Source organism: Lemur catta, chromosome X, assembly GCF_020740605.2.
Source record: "Lemur catta isolate mLemCat1 chromosome X, mLemCat1.pri, whole genome shotgun sequence".
In the NCBI taxonomy this organism is placed as follows: Eukaryota; Metazoa; Chordata; class Mammalia; order Primates; family Lemuridae; genus Lemur; species Lemur catta.
This window is the reverse complement of record NC_059155.1, coordinates 62,027,798-62,047,658: the sequence shown is the minus strand read 5'-3', so window position 1 is coordinate 62,047,658 and position 19,861 is coordinate 62,027,798. Positions and strand designations below refer to the sequence as shown.

The 19,861-nt window shown below is 38.5% G+C and overlaps 1 protein-coding gene across 1 annotated transcript in view; it reads right to left on the bottom strand.

Moving 5' to 3' along the window:
* Nucleotides 1-1,717, bottom strand: part of ACE2 (angiotensin converting enzyme 2) — a 47,814-nt gene extending 46,097 nt beyond the window's left edge. The window contains exon 1 of the mRNA XM_045538336.1: nt 1,403-1,717. Within this exon, the coding sequence (XP_045394292.1) occupies nt 1,403-1,666 (264 nt within the window). The 5' untranslated portion in view covers nt 1,667-1,717. The remainder of the gene's footprint in view (nt 1-1,402) is intronic.
* Between the last annotated feature and the right edge of the window lie 18,144 nt (nt 1,718-19,861).

The window sequence follows — 19,861 nt, the reverse complement described above, 5'->3', positions numbered from 1 at the left end:
TCGCCTCCAGCAGAGATCAAATAAAAATTGAGGGGAAAAAAAGAATGAAAAAATGAAGAGATAAAAAGATGTAAGACCAAAATATGAGACAAGAAAAAACATCTCCCATGACAAAATTGGACTATCAAAAATTTCCCAGGTTGTGTTGAGCTTTAGAAAAATAGAAGAAAACCTCTTGGGGGATTTCAAATGCAGCAGTAGGTCTCAGATTTTATCCGTTCAGTGAATAACAGTAATTTAATTTAAAAATGTAGCCCCTAATTGAAAAGATAAGCTTCTGAACTACATTTTTGAAGGAAAATATTGGTGAACAAGTGCCACAAAAAGATTTTCTTAAATAATGTTTTTCAATTTTCCAGTATTTAAATGTGTAAGGATACTACTTTGGGATCTGTGAGAGAAGAAATTCCTAAGTCCTTGTCAAACAAAGCATATTGCTTTCCCAGAGCACTTTAAGATTCATTAAAACTGGTTTAATTATTAGTTTTTCTGGAGGGCTGTGGCTGGATTTTGTGACCTTTGGAAGTCAACAATGAGGGAAGAAATTCCCAAGTCCAGCTTCACCCAACCCATGTTTAGCTCAATTAATATTAATAGCTAGTTCTTTCACTGCAGTCTCCAGTTGCATTTTTTAGTTGATATATCATTTGTAGAGAATCTTTAGATATTCTTGTTGATATTGTAGGCTAGAGAAAATTATTAATTCAATAACTTATGGCATGTCCATGAAATGCTTTGAAACCCTGACTATGATGAGAATTATGGTGGTAACTTTAGGATCATCTATATAATCTTCATTTCTTTCTTTCTTTCTTTTTTTTTTTTTTTTGAGACAGAGTCTCACTCTGTCGCCCGGGCTAGAGTGCCGTGGCATCAGCCTAGCTCACAGCAACCTCAGACTCCTGGGCTCAAGCAATCCTCCTGCCTCAGCCTCCCAAGTAGCTGGGACTATAGGTGTGAGCCACCATACCCGGTTAATTTTTTGTTTCTATTTTTAGTTGCCTGGCTAATTTTTTCTATTTTTAGTGGAGACGGAGTCTCGCTCTTGCTCAGGCTGCTCTCAAACTCCTGACCTCAAGCAGTCCACCCGCCTCAGCCTCCCAGAGTGCTAGGATTACAAGCATGAGCCGCTGCTCCTGGCCCACGGTGATAACTTTATAAAGCATATTCACTTGTTTCCAAAAATCTGGACTGAGACCAGTGAATTATTTTGTAACAATTTTCCAAACGAACCCCAAGGTCAATTAAGTTTAGTCTTCTGGGGTTCCAGAACCAGAGATATGGAGGCAAACATCAAACCTCACAACTCAGAGCATTTCTTTGATTTCCCTTTTCAGTTTCAAGTGCAGTAATCTAATCTTTAAGAAGAAACACATACCCCTACGCAGCTAAGAGAACTCACCATTTTTTGGACATTCTCTTCAGTAATGTTGGTGTTATAATCCCAAGAAGCAAGTGCACTTTGATAATACAAATCTTCAGCTTCATGGTTAAACTTGTCCAAAAATGTCTTGGCCTCTTCCTCAATGGTGGACTGAGCAGCAGTGACAGAAATAAGGCTGAGAAGGAGCCAGAAGGAGCTTGACATCTTCCCTGGTGAGCCAAGATCACATCCACTGAACAACCTTTCCCTAGAGTAAAACCTCCTCATGAGATTTTCTCTCATCAGCCTTTGAACTTGGGTTGGGCACTGAGCAGGAAAAGACCAAAACGAAAAAAAGAAGGAAAAGGAGAAGAAAACAATAAACAATCTGCTGAACCAAGATTAAAGTTCATCCTGGAGAGGGCAGATATGTAAAAGATTTTAGAACAATTTTTAAAAGTAAATCAAATAATCAAATGTTATTAATTCTAAGAACCTTAACTCTCCTATCATTTTGTGGCTAAATCAAAACATGGACATTTGATTTATATGTTACTTAAAAACTGTTAAATATATACTGAAGATGTTATTATTTTACAGTAACCAAAGAAGTCTAGAATTAGGGATCATGGGGCTATTGTTTGTGTTTATATGTTTTTCAGACAATTATGTTAATTATCAGTTATCCCTCATTTATTTTTATTTCAAGCTCATATTCACAAAAACTCTCTACTTGGGTAACATTTTCCCTTTCAATGACTTTGTCCTTTTTTATGGAATTCATTCTTTCTGATCAGTTTTAATTCCCATGGCCATTTTTAAAAATTATAAGACTACTCTCTGCTACACAGGTTAACTCTCCTGATCTGGCTCTGAAAAACTTTAAAAGGCTCATTTCCTATTTGCCAGATAACTATGTTAAACACTGGCTGACTTCGTTGTGTTCCTCCTTGCCTCTCACTTACCTATTCAAAACCCAGTAGAAGTCACATGGAAGTAACAATGACTCCACATGGTATGGAATCCAAAGAGTGTCCATGCCAAGTTCTGGTTATCCATAGACATAGGATCATGGCAACATGGAGTTCAAAGAGATTTTAGTGGCTATCCTGTTGAATCTCAGCAGCTGGCTCAGTGTCCTGATTCCCAGGGTGTAGGCATGAGTGTAATTAATAAAAGAGAGGAGTCACTTTAAATGGCAGGGCTTGGGGGCCTGATTGACTGCGATTATGACACCTTCACACAAAGAAAATATTTCTTCACCCAGAAAAACAAGTCTTCCAGGTTCAAGTGAAATGGCAATAACCAAGCTTAAAAAAAAAAAAAAAATTTCCACTCCTTCTCTTTATTCCAAAGTTGTATATATTATTGTAGAATAGGAAAAAAAATGATAAGGAACTGTTCAAAGTGTTTTTGTGTTGTGATATCTCATTTAAGCATCACCATAAACCTAGAGGCAAATGCTTTTATCACCATTTTATGGATTATGAAATTGAGCTGAACTAAATTGCCAAACCTCATTCAGCTAATAAGTGGCAGAGCCAGGACATGGATCCATTAGCCTGATTCTAGTGATAGGCTGTTGACTAAGTTGTACTCAGCAGTCTAAGAGCAATATGGAGGCAGTTAAAGAGTGACAGAGGGCCTTGTGCCTTCACTGAAGATGATGGATTTGGTTCTACCACATCAAAAAGAGATGGATTCTCGCTATCCTTAATGTGAATCAAAATACATTATCCTTTTAAGAAATAAAGCAGTTGACAAGTTTAAGTAATAATAATAAAGAGTGTTAAAAGAAAGTGAGATGCTGCAGGGAAAAATCAGTGCAGAAGTTTCAAAAAGTTTCCTCCCACATTCGAGGAAGCTGAGATCCACTCACTTCTCACAAGCTTTAAGAGAAAAAATAGACAAGAAAAAGGGGAGCAGCACATGAGCTTCTGGACAAAGAGTTGGAATGTTACTTTAATAAAAGCTGAAAAAAAAACCTCTACTCAAGTAACTTCCTGAATGAAGCACTTGGGTTTGGGGTGGGCGGGGAATGGAAGTAGCCCAAATTCACTGAAGCAGAAAATAAGATTAGGATGATTAAATTGAAATAGAGAAAGCAAGATATAAAACCTGGAAGCTAAAAATAGATGGACTAGGAGTCTGAGATAACAGTGAGGCAGGAAAATGCCAGAAGCCAAGGAACTTTGAGAAGTGAGGGAAATTGGAGAATTGTCCATAGTGATTGTGTAAGAAAACTAGTTCACAGTGGCCAATTGTAAGCACCAACTGAATTGTTGGAATTTTTGTTCACTTTCCATTGAGAAGATGTCAATGATCTGATAGTTACCCAGAAGTGTTCTCTTTGAGCCCATTTTGAGAGTGGAAAGAATGCACTGAAGACCCAGGGATTGGGACCCAGATAAATGATTGGCCTAAAGGAATGTATTGTCTTTGAGACAGAATAGAGAACCAGAAAAAATTAGAAGACTGGAGATGAAGGAGAGTTGTTCTATTTTCAAAAGGGTCAGGGGGGGAGGTAGATTTCATAAATGGCAGAGGGAAGAGTTTGACCCTGACACCTGACAAAACTAGGTGATTTGTAGAATGTGGTTTGCACTTGGAAAAATATATTCATTAGGGATTCACTAGGAACAAGTCAGATGCTGCCTGACTTATTTTCTCTCTGATAGAAGAATATAATAGTAAAAAAATTCCAAATACACAGTGTATTAATATCTTCCATTTCAATAAGGGATTTAACAAAATGTAAAGTTCTATGACTAGATCCAGATCTTCCCTGAAACAGCCTTGCAGTACGGGATTAGGCAGTCGTCTGATAAACAACAGTTCATGTCCAAAACAACAAGAATCTTGACTCAATCATTGTTTATTGACTACCTATTGTATTCCAAGCACTGTTCTAGATATTGGATATACACTAATAAATATTGTATTATATGAGGTTAGGGTAGATGGAAGACACAAATAGTTGGGGATAAATACTATGACTTATAATAAGCAGGAGATGGAGGATAGAGAATTATGGGGTCAGCAAAGAGATTTTCTATAAGGAGGGCTTCTCTGAGAAGGTGACATTTGAGCAGAGACCTGAAAGAAGTGATGAAAGCCACGTAGATATCTGTAGGAAGAATTTTCTGGACAGAGGGAATGGTAAGTTTAAAGGGTTTAGGCAGATCTCAAGAACATTAGAGGCCTTTGTGGCCAGAGCTCGATGTGCAGGGAAAAGTGGCAGGAGGTTAAGTCGAGTAGGAAGCTGGAGTCACACCAGGAGGGCCTTAGAGACAGCAGTAGGACTTTGGCTTTACTCTGAGCAATATGGGAATACATTGGATGACTTCAAGCAGAGAAGTGATCTGGCAAAAGTTTTAAGAGGGTCGCTCTGGCTGCTACTTAGAAAACAAACACTAAGGGGGTTAGGGCAGAAGCAGGGAGACCAGTTAGTAAGCTACTGTTGCAAGCCAGTCAAGCTGGTCGAATAAAAGCACTATATGAGCTATAAATCCAACATAGATGCCCACGAAAAGATAAATCCATTTTAGACTATCTTAGATTTTGTTAATGGAAGTATTAGATACAAAATAATCTAGAGCATCATGCTCATTTCTGAGGACCACAAATTTAGAGAAACACAAGAGAATATCCAGAAGAAAATAAATAAGAGAGTGGATGGATCTAAAATAATATAATTTGAAGAACAGTTCAGACATGGAAGAGAAAACTTAGCATGGACAGCTCTCCTCCATCATGGTACTGTCATTTAGAAGAAGATTTAAGTCTTTGCCACTTTTTAGCTGTGTGACTTTAGGCAGATAATGCCTGCACCTAATTTATTTCATAGCTGATGATAGTATTATACCCATCTCATAGGGATGTTGTGAGTATTACATGAATTAATGCATGAGAACACAGAGAATAATGCAGAAAGCCTAATAATAAAAGCCACTCAAAATGAAAGTAGCTATGCAAAAAAAATAGGGAACTTCCATACTAGAATGTTTAATCAAACCATCTGCAAGGTCATCTTTCAAGGGCACTGCAGCAGAGATTGGTTGGGAGTTTAACTCAAAGGCCTATTTGGACTGTGGGATCTGGCACTGCAGAAGTCTGCTAGCCTATGCTGAAACAGGAGGATGGAGGAGCTCACCAATGGAATGAGTAGGGTCATCTGTGAAAGAAAAAGGGTATCACCCAGGAGTTTAGCCTTAACCCCGCCATGGAGAATCTCCAGGTGCTCTGATCACCTAATTATGGTCAGGGACTGATATAAATCCTCCTACATACAGAAAGGAGGAAACTTGAGTCCATCACTGCTATCTTGAGGGAGCAGGAGAAAGTCATGAATGTAAGTGACTCCCTCTTAATACTTACAGATGTTATCGTTGTTAATTGCCCATGCTTTGCACAAGGCTCTGTACATAAACTCTTCACAACAGCATTTACAGGTAGGAATTGTGAGATCCATTTTATAATTAAAGAAACTGAGTGTTCCTACGACTAATCCAACCCCCCACAACTGATAGATAATAGGGCTGGATTTGATCCCAGGCTATTTAAATGACCTCTTCTCTCCACAGGGTCATGGTTCAGTCATCTGCTAACCTCATGTATGTCTAACATGCCCTCATCAATCTGTCATATTCTGAGAATAAGCAGGACCACATAAGCAAAACTAAAATGTACTGCTTTGATCATACCAGTTTTACATTTTCAAACCATTTTAGGTAGAAATTTTTCTAAAATATATTTCATCCTAATGTTGCCTAGACATTATTTTATGGGTTTTTCTTTTCGTATGTGTGCAGATGACTCACGAGCATCATCTTGAACATTATTTTCTGGCTAGGCTATAACGTGACAGTGTCTTTAGGGCTTTACATTAAATGGCTCTAAACAGCTTTATTACTATAAGTTATGCTATCTTTGCACTTTCTGAGTTCAGTGTCACTTCTTGGAGTACCCAAATGGAAACTAGATAACCGTGGAGTTCAACCAGAAAGCATTCTCTTCATAGGCTCAAACCTGAGGGTGGGTCTTTATTCTCCTAGAGCAAAGTACATAGACTTTGAGATCCACATTTCCCTTATTGTTCAACTTTTTATACACTTTCAACTGAGTCACATGTGGTGAGGTTGCCAAGGAGCTACAGTGAAAACCTCCTCCAGTTCCCCAAGTTGAGAAGATAACTTTGATAAACATCAGAGAAGAAAGGATGTTTTGTGCAATTTTTATCTTAAAATTGATTAATGCTTTTGATAAGAACAAGAAAGGGTATCAGGAATATGAAGTGTAGAGAAAGTCAATACTTTACATGGCCAAGAACTATTTGCATTTAGTACAATTGATTTTGACCACATGTTTATCACACAAAGTGAATTTATAAGTGCTTTAGAGAAAATAAATACCAAGTTGGCTTTTCAGCCCAAAGGAAAGCTAATAATCTTTCCTGTTTACATTTCTAATTGGATAGAAGTCCCTTTTTCCTAAAGATAGAGCAAAGATAATATTAATTAACGAAATCAATAAATATTTTCAATAGAGTTTAAATTTGTGAGGATAAACTGTGGATTCCAAGGAAGTATAATAGTACTGATTATTACTGGCCTGAATTTAAGATAGTACAGTGCTTGCCACAGTAACCCTAATTTGTTTTCAGATATAGACTGTGCAAAATATCAGGTAGCATTTGAGCAAGGGAGTCACTAGCATAAATTTACATGTAGGGCCTTAGAAGCAAAACTTGAGCATTTATCCTAAGTGAGATGGGATCCATGGTAGAATTTGAACAGAGGAGGTGGCATGATCTCGCTTACATTCCAAACGAATCCCTTTGGCTGCTGTATAGAGAATAGACTACATATGGGGCAAGACTATAGCCAGAGAGACCAGCGAGGAGGCTATTGCAATACTCCAAGTGAGATATGATGGCATCTTGGTAGCAGCAGTAGAGTTGGTGGGACGTGGTTAGATTTTGAAAATATTTTAAAGGTAAAGCTAACAGGATTTGTTGGTGAAGTAGGTGTAGGCTATGAAAGAGAAAGTCAAGGATCATTACAGGGTTTTTGGATTGAAAAACTAGAAGGATGAAGATGACATCAATTTAGATGGGAAAGGTTGCTGGTAAGATAGGTTTAGAGGGAAGACTAGAAGTTAGTCGACTTTGTGATATCTGTTAAAAACCCAAGGAAAGATATTGAGAAGGCAATTGGATATACACATCTGGAGTTTGGCAGAGAGGCTGAGGATGGAGACATAAATTTGAGAATTGGCAACTAGAGATAGTTAGTCAAATATATCTTTTCAGCTAAGACCAAAAAAAAAAAAAAAAAAGATCTTACTTATTCAAAATCCCCAAGTGATGAAAATTATTAATATTACTTAGTCCAGGCCTCAGGAGGAAAATGGGATGGCTAAATAAGGGAAAAGGTTACTTGAAACAACCTTCCTCAGGAAGCCATCTGTAGAATGAACAGGAAAGTGAAACAGGAGTTTCAGGAACTTTGCCAGAACATCACGTTTTTTCTGGTTTATGGCCAAGTAAAAACATCTCAGGATCCCAGGGTGGTTGAGTTGAAGCAAGGTTCAGGTTCAAGGAAGTCAGCTGACATGAGAGATAGTCAAAGTCAAGTGGCTTAGACCCAATCCAGGTCAAGGTTGCAACACCTGTGGGCATTCAAAGCATAAAAGACTCATTTCGGAGCCAGCTTCTGACTCTCAGCTACAGTCTGAGAGTGACTACAGAATTTCACACTTTGGCCAATGCTTCCTAATTGGCTCCAAATATCTTAAAATAAGCCTTCATCTTTATTAGCCTCTACGTCACTCTATAGATTGAATATAAGAGTCATGTTTTCTGATCCAACTCTAAATGTTAAACAGTAGTTGTCTTCTTGAGGTCTAGCACGCTCATCTTGGAGACCTCATTGTACCCTACCCTCCTCATCTAAGGGATTTGTCTGGTCTAGGCCAAGTGAGACTTGGTCGAGGCTAGTTACTGACTTTATCCCCAGCCTCCCTATTCACTTATAGACTCCCTCCTACCCAGCTGGAAGAGGAGATCTCACAGAGAGCTAGTGGAAAAATAGCCTAATTGAGCCAGTTTTACTAACTCCAAGGTTGGTCCCAAGAATGCTGATCAAGGCTGTAAACTCCCAATTTTACGAAACAGTTTTTAACTCCTGCCAATCTGACAACCCAGAATTTTAAAAATATTATGATTCCCTTTTTTAATAAGTCAAGAAGTAGAGTTAAAGCTACCTGATCACCTTATTAAAACTGACCCTCCCCATCACCACCACATACACATATATTGACACTATTTTTACAATTTCCATTCTTTGTTTTCCTCCATGGCACTTACCACCATCTACTACACTGTACTTATAATTACATATTTTACTAATTTATTTGTTTATTGTCCATCTCTCTGCACTAAAATATAAACTCCAAGAGAGCAGGGATTTTTCTGTTTTGTTCACTGCCCTATCCCCAGCTGGTTAGAAAAGTGGCTGGCACATCATCAGCACACAATAAATATTTATTGAGTGAAGACATTGCACATAAACTCAGTAGTTAAGGAAGAGGAGGTAAGCTCAGTTGTTTACCCTGTAGGTGGCATAATTCTTTTTAATATGGCATATTTTATCTATCTGTTTGCCCACCCACAGGATGTGATGGGTAGAGATGACTACCAACTGAACAAAAGGTAGAAAAATTTTCTACAAGATGAGATTTGGAATCAATAATTCAAGTTCATATGGTTGAAAGATATGGGAGAAAAATAGCATGATTACTATAAATCAGGCATTGGGCTAAATGCCTCACATGTGTTAAGTCACCGAATCCACCAAATGACCCTGTAAGAAAGGTATTGTTACCACCTTTTATAGATGAAGAAAATGAAGTCTACTTCAATCAAGCCCCTTCTTCCAAGGTCATGCTATTAATTACTCAGTAGCAAAGGCAAGTATTGAACACTGGTCAGTCTTTCCCCTGAGCCAGCTATTTCAGCCTACAGTCAACATTTTAGGCAATAAGAGAAGTGAAGACACTCTGGCATTGTATGAAATGAACCATCTTTATGTCATATCTACCATGATGCCAAAGTTCATTGATGACTATGAAACTGGGTGTCAAGGAATGAGACAACAGCAATGAAAATCCATCCAGTTGATTTCATTAATAATTTTTATTTTATAAAAAAGTATTATTAAATATATTCATCTACTGTTTTACTTTAATACTACATTGATTCTTCACTCCAACCCAGTGCTGTCCCATTTGTGGCCATAAGCTAGCTTTCATTTTCTCATACCTGTGGTTATCATAATCCCTAGGTGACAAAATGGAAGATATTATTCTAATTGGGATATCAAAATGGAATGTTCCATAAAATATTCTATAAAAATAAGTAATGTAGATCAAGAGTCAGGAAACATACATACTCTTTAAACTGAGTCAGCAAAACATGGGGCCAGTAATTCTAGCATTACTAATTTATTCCACAATCTAGAGGTGCTCTAACCTCAAGAGGTTAGAATGCCATCAAGAGTCCATGCCATTCCTTGAGGAGCTGCTATTTCTTTAATATGGTCCTCATAGCCAGCTATTAACTTCAGCAAACATGAGACAGCCAAGTAACTGCAGACACATGCAAAGAGACCAGAATACTAGCTAAACCGAAAAGCTGCTCTGGCAGCCATGTTGGACACATTTGTTCCTATAGTGACAATGTACCAGGAGAACTAGAATGAGATAATCATGATTTGGAGTTCTCAGAGGTGCCATGCCTGTTAACAAGTCTGGTACTGGAATGAGTGTGCTTATTTCAGAATAAATTAGCTACATCAGTTATAGAGAAAAAAGGTAACTCTATGAATCACCAGAGGATCCTTTGGGATCCTCTGGCAGATATGACCCAGAATTCTGCTGATCATTTGAGGCCTCATTTCCATGCCCCATGGGATAATCATATCACCCCAGATTTACATGTAACATATTTGATTCATAACTTACGGTTGGGTGGCCAATTTAAAGTAGAATGTATGATTTATATGATGAGAATCTAGAAATAGTCAAGATGCTTGACTATGTCATAGTTTAGTTCATCACAAAGATACTATTCCTAAAGTACTAAGAGAGAAAAAATAATTATTGCAAAGTCAGAATGGCATGGCAGAGTATATGATAGTGACTCTACAATGTATAGAATTCTCTTTTCTCTTTGTGCCCCTCTCTGACACACAATGTCCCAGATAAGAACTTATTAACACCAGTGGTGCTGGAAAGATTGTTAGCTTCAAGGTTGGGGACTTCTTCTTTTGGGGCATCAGATCTCTGGAAGGCTAGAAGGACCAGAGTGAGGCTGAGAGGGAAGCTTGCTGGCCTGGTCTATAGTACCAGAGAAGGGGCCTTAATTGGGGCTTTGAAGTGTCCTTTTAGATTATCCTGTAAGACTGGTACCCTGCCCAAGGATGCTAATGTTTATGTGATTGCAGAACTCCTTTGTTCTCTCTCTCCCTAGAACTAAATGCGAGATGTGAAGGAAAATATGAGAGGTTATAGAACCACCTCATTTCCAAAAATTAACAGAGGTGGGGAGTAGATAAATCACTTAGTAAATTTTCAGGTGCCTAATATCTGAGCTTCAGGGAGGACCAATCCGGAAGTCAAAAGTTGAAAGGTAAAGGCTTCAATTTCATGCCCACATGAATATATTCTCATGGAATTATAAGAACTTTTCTGAATCCTCAGAGTCTATCATACTTTAAATCAAAATCTCTTGGCTTCTGATGATGCAGGAGAGGTGATGTCACAATGGATACATACAAGTTAGAACCTAAGTTGGATAAAAGCCCTACTATTCTTCATTCTTTGCCACCAAAGACTGTTTTAAGATTTGCCAGTCTTCAATCTCATTAGGAATCTTCTTTAGCTGAGAAATATCCTCATTGCCTAGAAATTACACATTATAAATTCCAGGGAAGCATTGCATCTTCTCTGGGGCGGTCAGAATGTGGTAAGTCTTAATATTAATTTGGATTCCATCCAGAAAGAATCAGGGCCCTATTGCCTTGGAATTTGAATAATACAATCATGTTACAAGAAGTTATTTTTGGATCTCAGTGATTCCTAATGTTTCTCCATTGGTTAAAAAGCAGATAAAGCCTCAGAAACATCAACAAGGATGAAGTCATTAAGCAATTGTGAAATTTGAAAACTTGAGGACACACTTGGAGGAACACTCATAGTAAGTATCGAAATTTCTGTGTTCAGCCTTTTCACTGGATTTGGTGGTTGATATTGCCCAAAGATTTTTTCCTCTCCTAGATCAACACTGAAATCTCCTTAAAATTAGCTGGGGAGCAGGAGTAAGCTATAGTTCACTGGGTAGCTTGATCATCTTTGGGAACTCACTCATAATCTTTTCTGAATTTATTTGGTAAAGAAGTCCTTAGGCCCAAGTTCCATACAAATTCAATATGGACCTAAAATTCAGGGATAGCTTCAACACTTTCATAAAATGTTTCTGGAAGATCCTTGGTGTTTGGGAGCATAGGGTACACTGGAGACACTTTTGGTAGTCTGGATTTATGCCTAAAATACTCCACTTCGGAAACTAGAGCAAAATGGAGGACAGCAAGACTCTCCATCTACTACTCATTTGGGATTTCAACTCTGGCACTCTTCTAAGGAGAAATCTGCTGATAATAAAAAACCAGAGGTAGCAAGGCCTAGGACAAGGCAAGCCATTAATCAATCAGGTCAGGCCCCAAGATACCCATCAGAGAGCACTGGGCACTAGCAATCCAGCACCCTGGAGAGCTCCACTGGGTGGGGGCATCACAGAACCTCTGACAGGTATGAAGAAACTTGGATGAGCTGCCAACTAGAATAGTAATGGGGTAGGGGGATAGAGGTAGTGACAGAATGGACAAGAGATTACTTATCTTTTGTTTAACAAATAAGACAGGGAGGGAGAGGGGAAGAGAGGCAGGGAGGTGGGGGGAAGTGGGGGTAGAATTCTAATCTAGGGCATTAACTAGAAACTACTGGCCTGTCTATGTGAGTTACAAATAATGGTTAACATTTATATGCCAGATACTGTGTGAAGCATTTCACAAACACTATCTTCTTGAATTTTCACAGTCAACCTATGAGTAGAGAACTATGATAATTTCCATTAAATAGGTGTATAAATTAATTCAAAAAGGTTAACTAAAGAGCCTAAGTCCAATTAACAAGTGGAGGTGCCCAGAGTTTCACCCATGTGTTTACCATTATGTTCAACTAATTAGGGAGAGGGCTTCATAAATAAGTATTATAAAGTATCTGTAGTAAATTGCAAAACTATTTCTTCAGTCCTCTCTGTATCTACACCCTTCACAATGTGACTTTGCAGTCTCTCCCATCAAGAGGCATAGTCTCTTTTCTCTCTTCTTGACTCTGCTTTGGCCAACAGAATGTGACAGAAGTGATGATGTGTCAGTTCTAAGTCTAAGCCTTAAGAAGTTCGTGCATTTTCCCTCTATCTACCTCCCTCTCTCTCTCTCTCTCTCTCTCTCTCTCTCTCTGCCCCCTTCCTTGTCACCAAGTGAATAAGCCTGAGCTAAACTCCTGGAGTGTGAGAGACCACGGGAGCAGAGACGAGACAGCAAAGCAGGGGCCATCCTAGACACCAGCCAGGCCTCAGCCTTCCTGGCTACTGACTGCAGATGCATGAGTGACACCAACTGAGACCAGAAGAACTTCTCAGGTGAGCCCAGACAAAACTGTCAACCCATAGAATCATAAACTAAGTAAATGGCTGTTGTTTTAAGCCACAGAGTTTTGGGGTGATTCATTATGTAGCAAAAACTAACTGATAGTATCTTAATAACATCACCAAGTTCTTTCCAAATTATCTATTTAGTCAGGATGCTTTGGGGCTGAATGTAAGAAAACACTCTTACTCAACTTTCATAAACAATGAGGAACACTGATTAACTCGGATAAATAAAAGATGACGGTATGTTAAAGGTAGAGTTAGTTAATTTAGTGGCCTAATGATATCAAAGACCCAGTTTTCTTTTATGTTTCCATTGTGCAACCCTCAGCATTTTTAAAAATTTTTTATTGATACATAAAAATTGTACATATTAATGGAGTACATGTTATATTTTGATATAAGCATATAACATATAATGATCAAATCAAGGTAATTGGGACATGATTCACCTGAAACATTTATCATTGCTTTATGTTTGGAACATTTGAAAACTTCTAGCTATTCTGAAATATAATAAATTATTGTTAACTATAGTTGCCCTATTGCACTATTGAACACTAGAACTTTTTCCTTCTATTTAATAAAATTATCTTTCACCATCACCTCTTCATTACCCCTTCCCACCACCCTTACCAATCTCTAGTAGCCACTATTCTATTCACTACCTCCTTGAGATCAATTTTTTTTTAGGTCCCATATATGAGTGTGAAAATGCAATATTTATTTTTCTGTGCCCGGTTTATTTCACTTAAAATAATGTCCTCCAGATCCATCCGTGTTTCTGCAAATGACAAAAATTTCCTTCTTTTTAATGGCTAAATAATATTCCATTGTGTATATACACCATTTTTTTTTTTTTTGAGACAGAGTCTTACTCTGTTGCCCGGGCTAGAGTGCCGTGGCGTCAGGCTAGCTCACAGCAACCTCAAACTCCTGGGCTCAAGCGATCCTACTGCCTCAGCCTCCCAAGTAGCTGGGACTACAGGCAAGCACCCCCATGCCTGGCTAATTTTTTCTATATATGTTTAGTTGTCCATATAATTTCTTTCCTATTTTTAGTAGAGACGGGGTCTCACTCTTGCTCAGGCTGGTCTCGAACTCCTGAGCTCAAACGATCCACCCGCCTCGGCCTCCCAAGTGCTAGGATTACAAGTGTGAGCCACCGCGCCCGGCCCCATATCTTTTTTACCCATTCGTTCCTTGATAAACACTTAAGCTGATTCCACATTTTAGCCATTGTGAATAATGCTGCAATAAACGAAAAAGTACAAATGTCTACTGGTTACATTTTATGTCTGTGCCTGATCCAAGCGGGGTTTAGAGGCATGCCCTTCCCCTCTACAATGCTCACCGTGTCTGTGTCCATTAGCTGTGAGTTTACCCCCCCCCCCACACACACACACCCTAATCCCTGGAGAATATTAACTAACCTGTGAGCACCATAGTGTTGATCAGTCAGTGCCAATTTGACGGCGAGTACATGTGGAGGCTATTCCTCCGATCTTGTGATACCTCACTGTGGATAATGGGTTCAAGCTCTACCCAAGAAAATATAAGAGGTGCTAGGTCACTGTCGTTTATTATAATTGAGTAATATTCCATTGTATACATATACCAAATTTTAATAATCCACTCATGAATTGACAGGCACTTGGGTTGTTTCCACATCCTTGCAATAGTGAGTTGTGTTGCCATAAACATTCGGGGGCAGATGTCTTTATTATAGAATGTCTTTTGTTCTTTTGGGTAGATGCCTAATAGTGCTATTGCTGGATCGAACAGTATTTCCATTTTTAGCTCTTTGAGGTATCTCCAGATTCTTTTGCACAGAGGTTGCACCAATTTACAGTCCCACCAGCAGTGTAAGAGTGTTTGTGTCTCTCCATATCCTCGCCAGCATTCGTTGTTTTGGGATTTTTTTGATAAAGACCAATCTCACTGGGGTTAGGTGATAGCTCATTGTGGTTTTGATTTGCACTTCTCTAATGACTGGCGATGTTGAGCATTTTTTAAATGTTTTCTGGCCATTATTCTGTCTTCTTTTGAAAAGTTTCTGTTCATTTCCTTTGCCCATTTATTCATGGGGTTGTTTGATTTTTTCTTGTTGATTTTTTTAAGTTCTAGATAGATTCTTGTTATCAGCCCATTATCGGATGTGTAGAGAGCAAATATTTTCTCCCATTCTGTAGGCTGTCTATTCGTTCTAATGGTAGTTTCCTTGGCTGTGCAAAAGCTTTTTAATTTGATCGGATCTCATTTGTTTGTTTTTGTCACTGCTGTGATTGCTTTGGGGGTCTTCTTCAAAAATTCTTTGCCTAGACCAGTATCCGAAAGGGTCTTCCCAACATCTTCTAGAATTCTTTTTAACTTCTGCTCTCAGGACAATTCCTCTCATGGTCACAAGGTGGCTACATTCATTTCAGACATCACATCTAGAAATGACAACATAGAAGAAGAGGAACCGTTTCTTCCAATGAATTTTCCTTTTTTAATACATTTTTTTAAGATCAAGGAAAGTTTTCCCAGGGAACTAGAATAATTCAGTTAGGATATTCAAGATTTACATCTGATTTATAATGGGGAGTGGTAGACATCCAGCTAAACTTGGTTCTGCCTTAAGGTTGTAAAAGGGGAGGTCTTTCACATAAGGCAATATAAATAGTGCTTGTTCCACCCACTGTAGAAGGGGCTAATTGTGGGGACATTTTCTGTAGAGACTTCACTACAACCATGTTGTTTAGGTTCTTAAGAGCTTTAGACACAGAAGACAGAACTTGCAAGATCATCTTTGTGAATTATGCCTCAGGCTGGGAGGAAACTCCATCTTAGTATCAATAGCATGCTGATGTCTCTACTCACTAACTATATATGATATAACTAAATAAGAGTGGGCAAGAGGAGGACAAAGTCCTGATAAGAGAAGAGAGATAGTTGCCCAAACCACTATCCAATTTTTTCCAGGAGTGTAAACCCCACAAATTGTGTTAACAATTTCTTACCCAATATATGTGAGGTGAATGAGAGAATGCAAATCACATAGAATATGTACTTTCTGGCTAATACATCTTGTGTTATTGGAAAATTTTACTCAGATGGCACAGATAAAAGATGATGTGAATAAGCCTGATCTATAAAAGATTATAAGACCTTTCATGATTTCAAAGAAATACAAGGTGAAAGTGGGCCCAAGGAGTCAGGTAGGCTTTCTGAACGGACAAGACTGTGAATTACAAAGGCTACTACTAACAATAATAATATCCAAACTTTGTGGAATGCTTATTATGTGCCACATATAGTTTAACTGTTTTACATGTGCTCCCTCACTTAATCCTTACAACAACCCTATGAGGTAAGTGATAGCATCACCTCCATTTTCTAGATGAAGAAACTGAGGCATGGAATCAAGATCACAAAGCCCCGAAAAGCAGTGGAACTGGGATTTAAGCCTCAGCAGTCCGGCTTTGAACCCAGACTCTGTAGTCAGAAAAGGCTTTTTGAAAGAATTCCTCTTGGCTTGCATTATTTCAGGATAGAGAACAAAATAAAGAAAAAAAGAGAATTCTTCTCATGGGCATGGAAGAGAGGGACAGTCAAGGCATGAGGAAGTAAGAAAAGCATGGCTGAACAACTGGAAAAATGGTCCCATCAAAGTTGCATGAGTTGCAAACATAGTTTCTCCTTGTATTTATTATATTGCATTTTTATTCATGATGTTCCCTGAGAAGAGGCAACCAGTACTCTGTCCTATCTTGATAATAAGCCGTGTTTTTCTCAGTAGGGTCAGAATGTTCAGAAATAAAGAGCACCCAGAGATTAAAGATTACAATCTCAGGTGGCATGATAGTAATTTTGTCTAGATCAAAGCAAGTCTAGATAAGTGATACAGAACAGTGATTCTCACCCAGGGCAATTTTACCTCCCATGAGAAATGTTTGGTTGTCACACTAGAGGGAGGCTGATCTATCTCATTGGTAGAGACCAGGGATACTGCTAAACATTTTACAGTGCACACATCAACCCACACACAACCAAGAATTATTTGGCTCCGAATGTCAAGTGCCAAGGTTGAGGAACTCCGATCAACATAGTGTTATGAACATTATGAACATAACACTCTCAAGAACTAATGTGTGTGATGCCAAGCAGGATAATAAATCACCTACTCCCAGTAGCAAAGCTGCCAAGGCATTTGGGCACAAAATATCTAATCCTGTTTAGATATGTATATGCATGTATATACAGTGGTCTCAATAACAAGTAGAAGAAATAAGGAATAAATAAAACATCAAGTGTCAGTCCAGATAATTAGCCCTGACTAGAATGACACAGCAGAGGAGAACTAACACTTAAAGAATTTATTATGTGTAGGGCACCAATGTACATTACCTCACTGAGTATTCACAACCACCTTTGCAGAAGTTGTTATTTCTCAAACTGTCAGCAAGGTTAGTAACTAGCTCTGTGTCACCCAGTAAGAGAACTGGGCTTTAACCTGTCAGTGTGTTTTCCATCGCAACCCCTTCCCCTTCCCATGGGATGTGATAAAAGTTCAGAAGAACGAGTAAGTAAGATTGTTGAAGGAGAAAATAATTGATTTTTAAAAATAGATGAAAACGTCAGAGTGCTTCTGCCTTGAAATTTATTGACGTCAATACATAGGAGATATTGCCCAGATAGCTCTGTTTCTCCCAAGAAAAGAACAAGAGGAAATGGGCTGAAAAGACACAGTGAACCCTCTTGTTTATCTTAAGGAAAAATCACTTGACAGTTGTAAACACTTACGCAAACTATTGAAGGGTGTTGTGTAATCTGTGCCTCTGGAGGGCTTCATAGGCTAAACACTTGACCAGGGGGGTTTGAGGAAGGGAGTCATGGGCGGCCAGGGCTCCAGTCAACTACTGCTCTGGGAATGAGCCCTGATCAAGCCCAGTATGGCCTCTACCCCCTCCCCTCCACCATGCCCACTCCCACTCTCTGTATGAAGACTGTCTCTCAATAAGCAGTCTAGCCCACCCTACATTCCATCTCGAATAGCCTGACCCTGTGGGTCCTCCCTCCTTTCATCCCAACCCTCCCAGGACTCCATCTCTCCTGGCCCTTTATAATATCAGTTCTGAATGGTTAGATCAAGGTGGTAGATCTATGGGTGTTTGTTATACTATTCCTCCAACTTTTATGTATGACAATTTTTATAATGAAAAATAGTAGGGTGTTCACAGGGGTTGAGAGCAGATTGTGGGGGGGGCGGTTATCATTTAGAGACTTTGGCTCCTATCCTGGGAGGGGTGGGGAGGTATGGAGAAGTTTGAGTAAAGGAATGATTAAGGTCTGGTTTTCTGCTTTAATAGGACGTGTCAGGTTTTTTTCCCTCTATTTAAAACTGGCTTGGTACCGGGAGGATGAGGAGAGTTGTGGATGCAGTTTTACCAGAGCCTCTAAAATGTGCCCTGCATTACTCACAAGAAAAGTATAAACAGCAAATGACCTAAATCAAGTTATAGCACAGGAATAGCCAACAAACAATTGTCCAAAGTGCAACATAAATGCTAAAGCAAAAATATAATCCTCATTCTAAAATTTCCCAATTGTGAAATGCACCAAAACTGTCTAAGATTCTGATTTCTCTCTACTCCACTGCCCAAGGTCCTGTGTTTAGTTTGGACTAAGGCTCATCCTGGTGACCACTCTGCACATTATTCAGTCATGGAGTTTCAGACACTCCAATCCCAGTTTTTGTCCTCCATCAAGAACACACTTGGCGTGGTGAAGATGGCAAACTTGAGTTATTCCATGAAGAGGAGTTGATGGCTAAGTATTTTTAACATAGTAATAAGCTTAAAGTAGAACAATAATCACTAAAACATAGAAACAAAAAGAATCAGTCACTATAAATCCTCTAACACAACCTATGAACATTTAAAAATGCTGTATGATTTGGAGGAAGATATTTAAATTCGCTTAGCCTCCATTTCTTCTTTTGATGATTAGAATTAGTAATAACTGCCTTATCCATCCAAAGGCTATTGTGAGAGTTGAATGAAATAAATAACAAAAAACAGTAAGAACCAGTGAATAAAATGATATCTGTGAAAAAGTTTTCATATCATTTATAAAAAGTGATATTGAAATTACTCAACCTGAGTCCACAAAGTAAAGTAAAAAGGATTTATTTAGGGAAAATATTTCACTATATGTATAAATATTTATATCCTCAATGGCTAAATCTTAGAAGTAAAATAACCAATCCATCTGGAAGGACACATAAATTTAGCAAGACGGTGGTAGAAGGGAATACATTGACATATGTTGTCTATTGGAATTCTCAATAAAAATTTAAAAAGAACAATGAAACTCTGATTAAAACTGCCAACTACACTGATTTCTAGCCCCACATACCCTCAATTCCACCCCTTTCAAAGGACTCTAATATAATCCTCAGGAAGATTTTGTAGATGGCATTTTATTTGCTGATCTATTGAAATATTCCATGTCAAAGCACTACATTTAAAACTGTAACCTGAGGCTTTCTGCAATCATTGTGCTATTAAAATGAACCTAGTATTCCCCCTTTATAGCTGTGCAGATGATAACTTAGCAAGCAAACATAATATATGATGGGAATTTAATATGAGTCTCAATCACTCTTGGAATGATTGCAAAGATATTAACATTGGCAAACCTCTGCCACTTTTGAACAAGCAGATTTTAGTTCTTATTAAAATCTG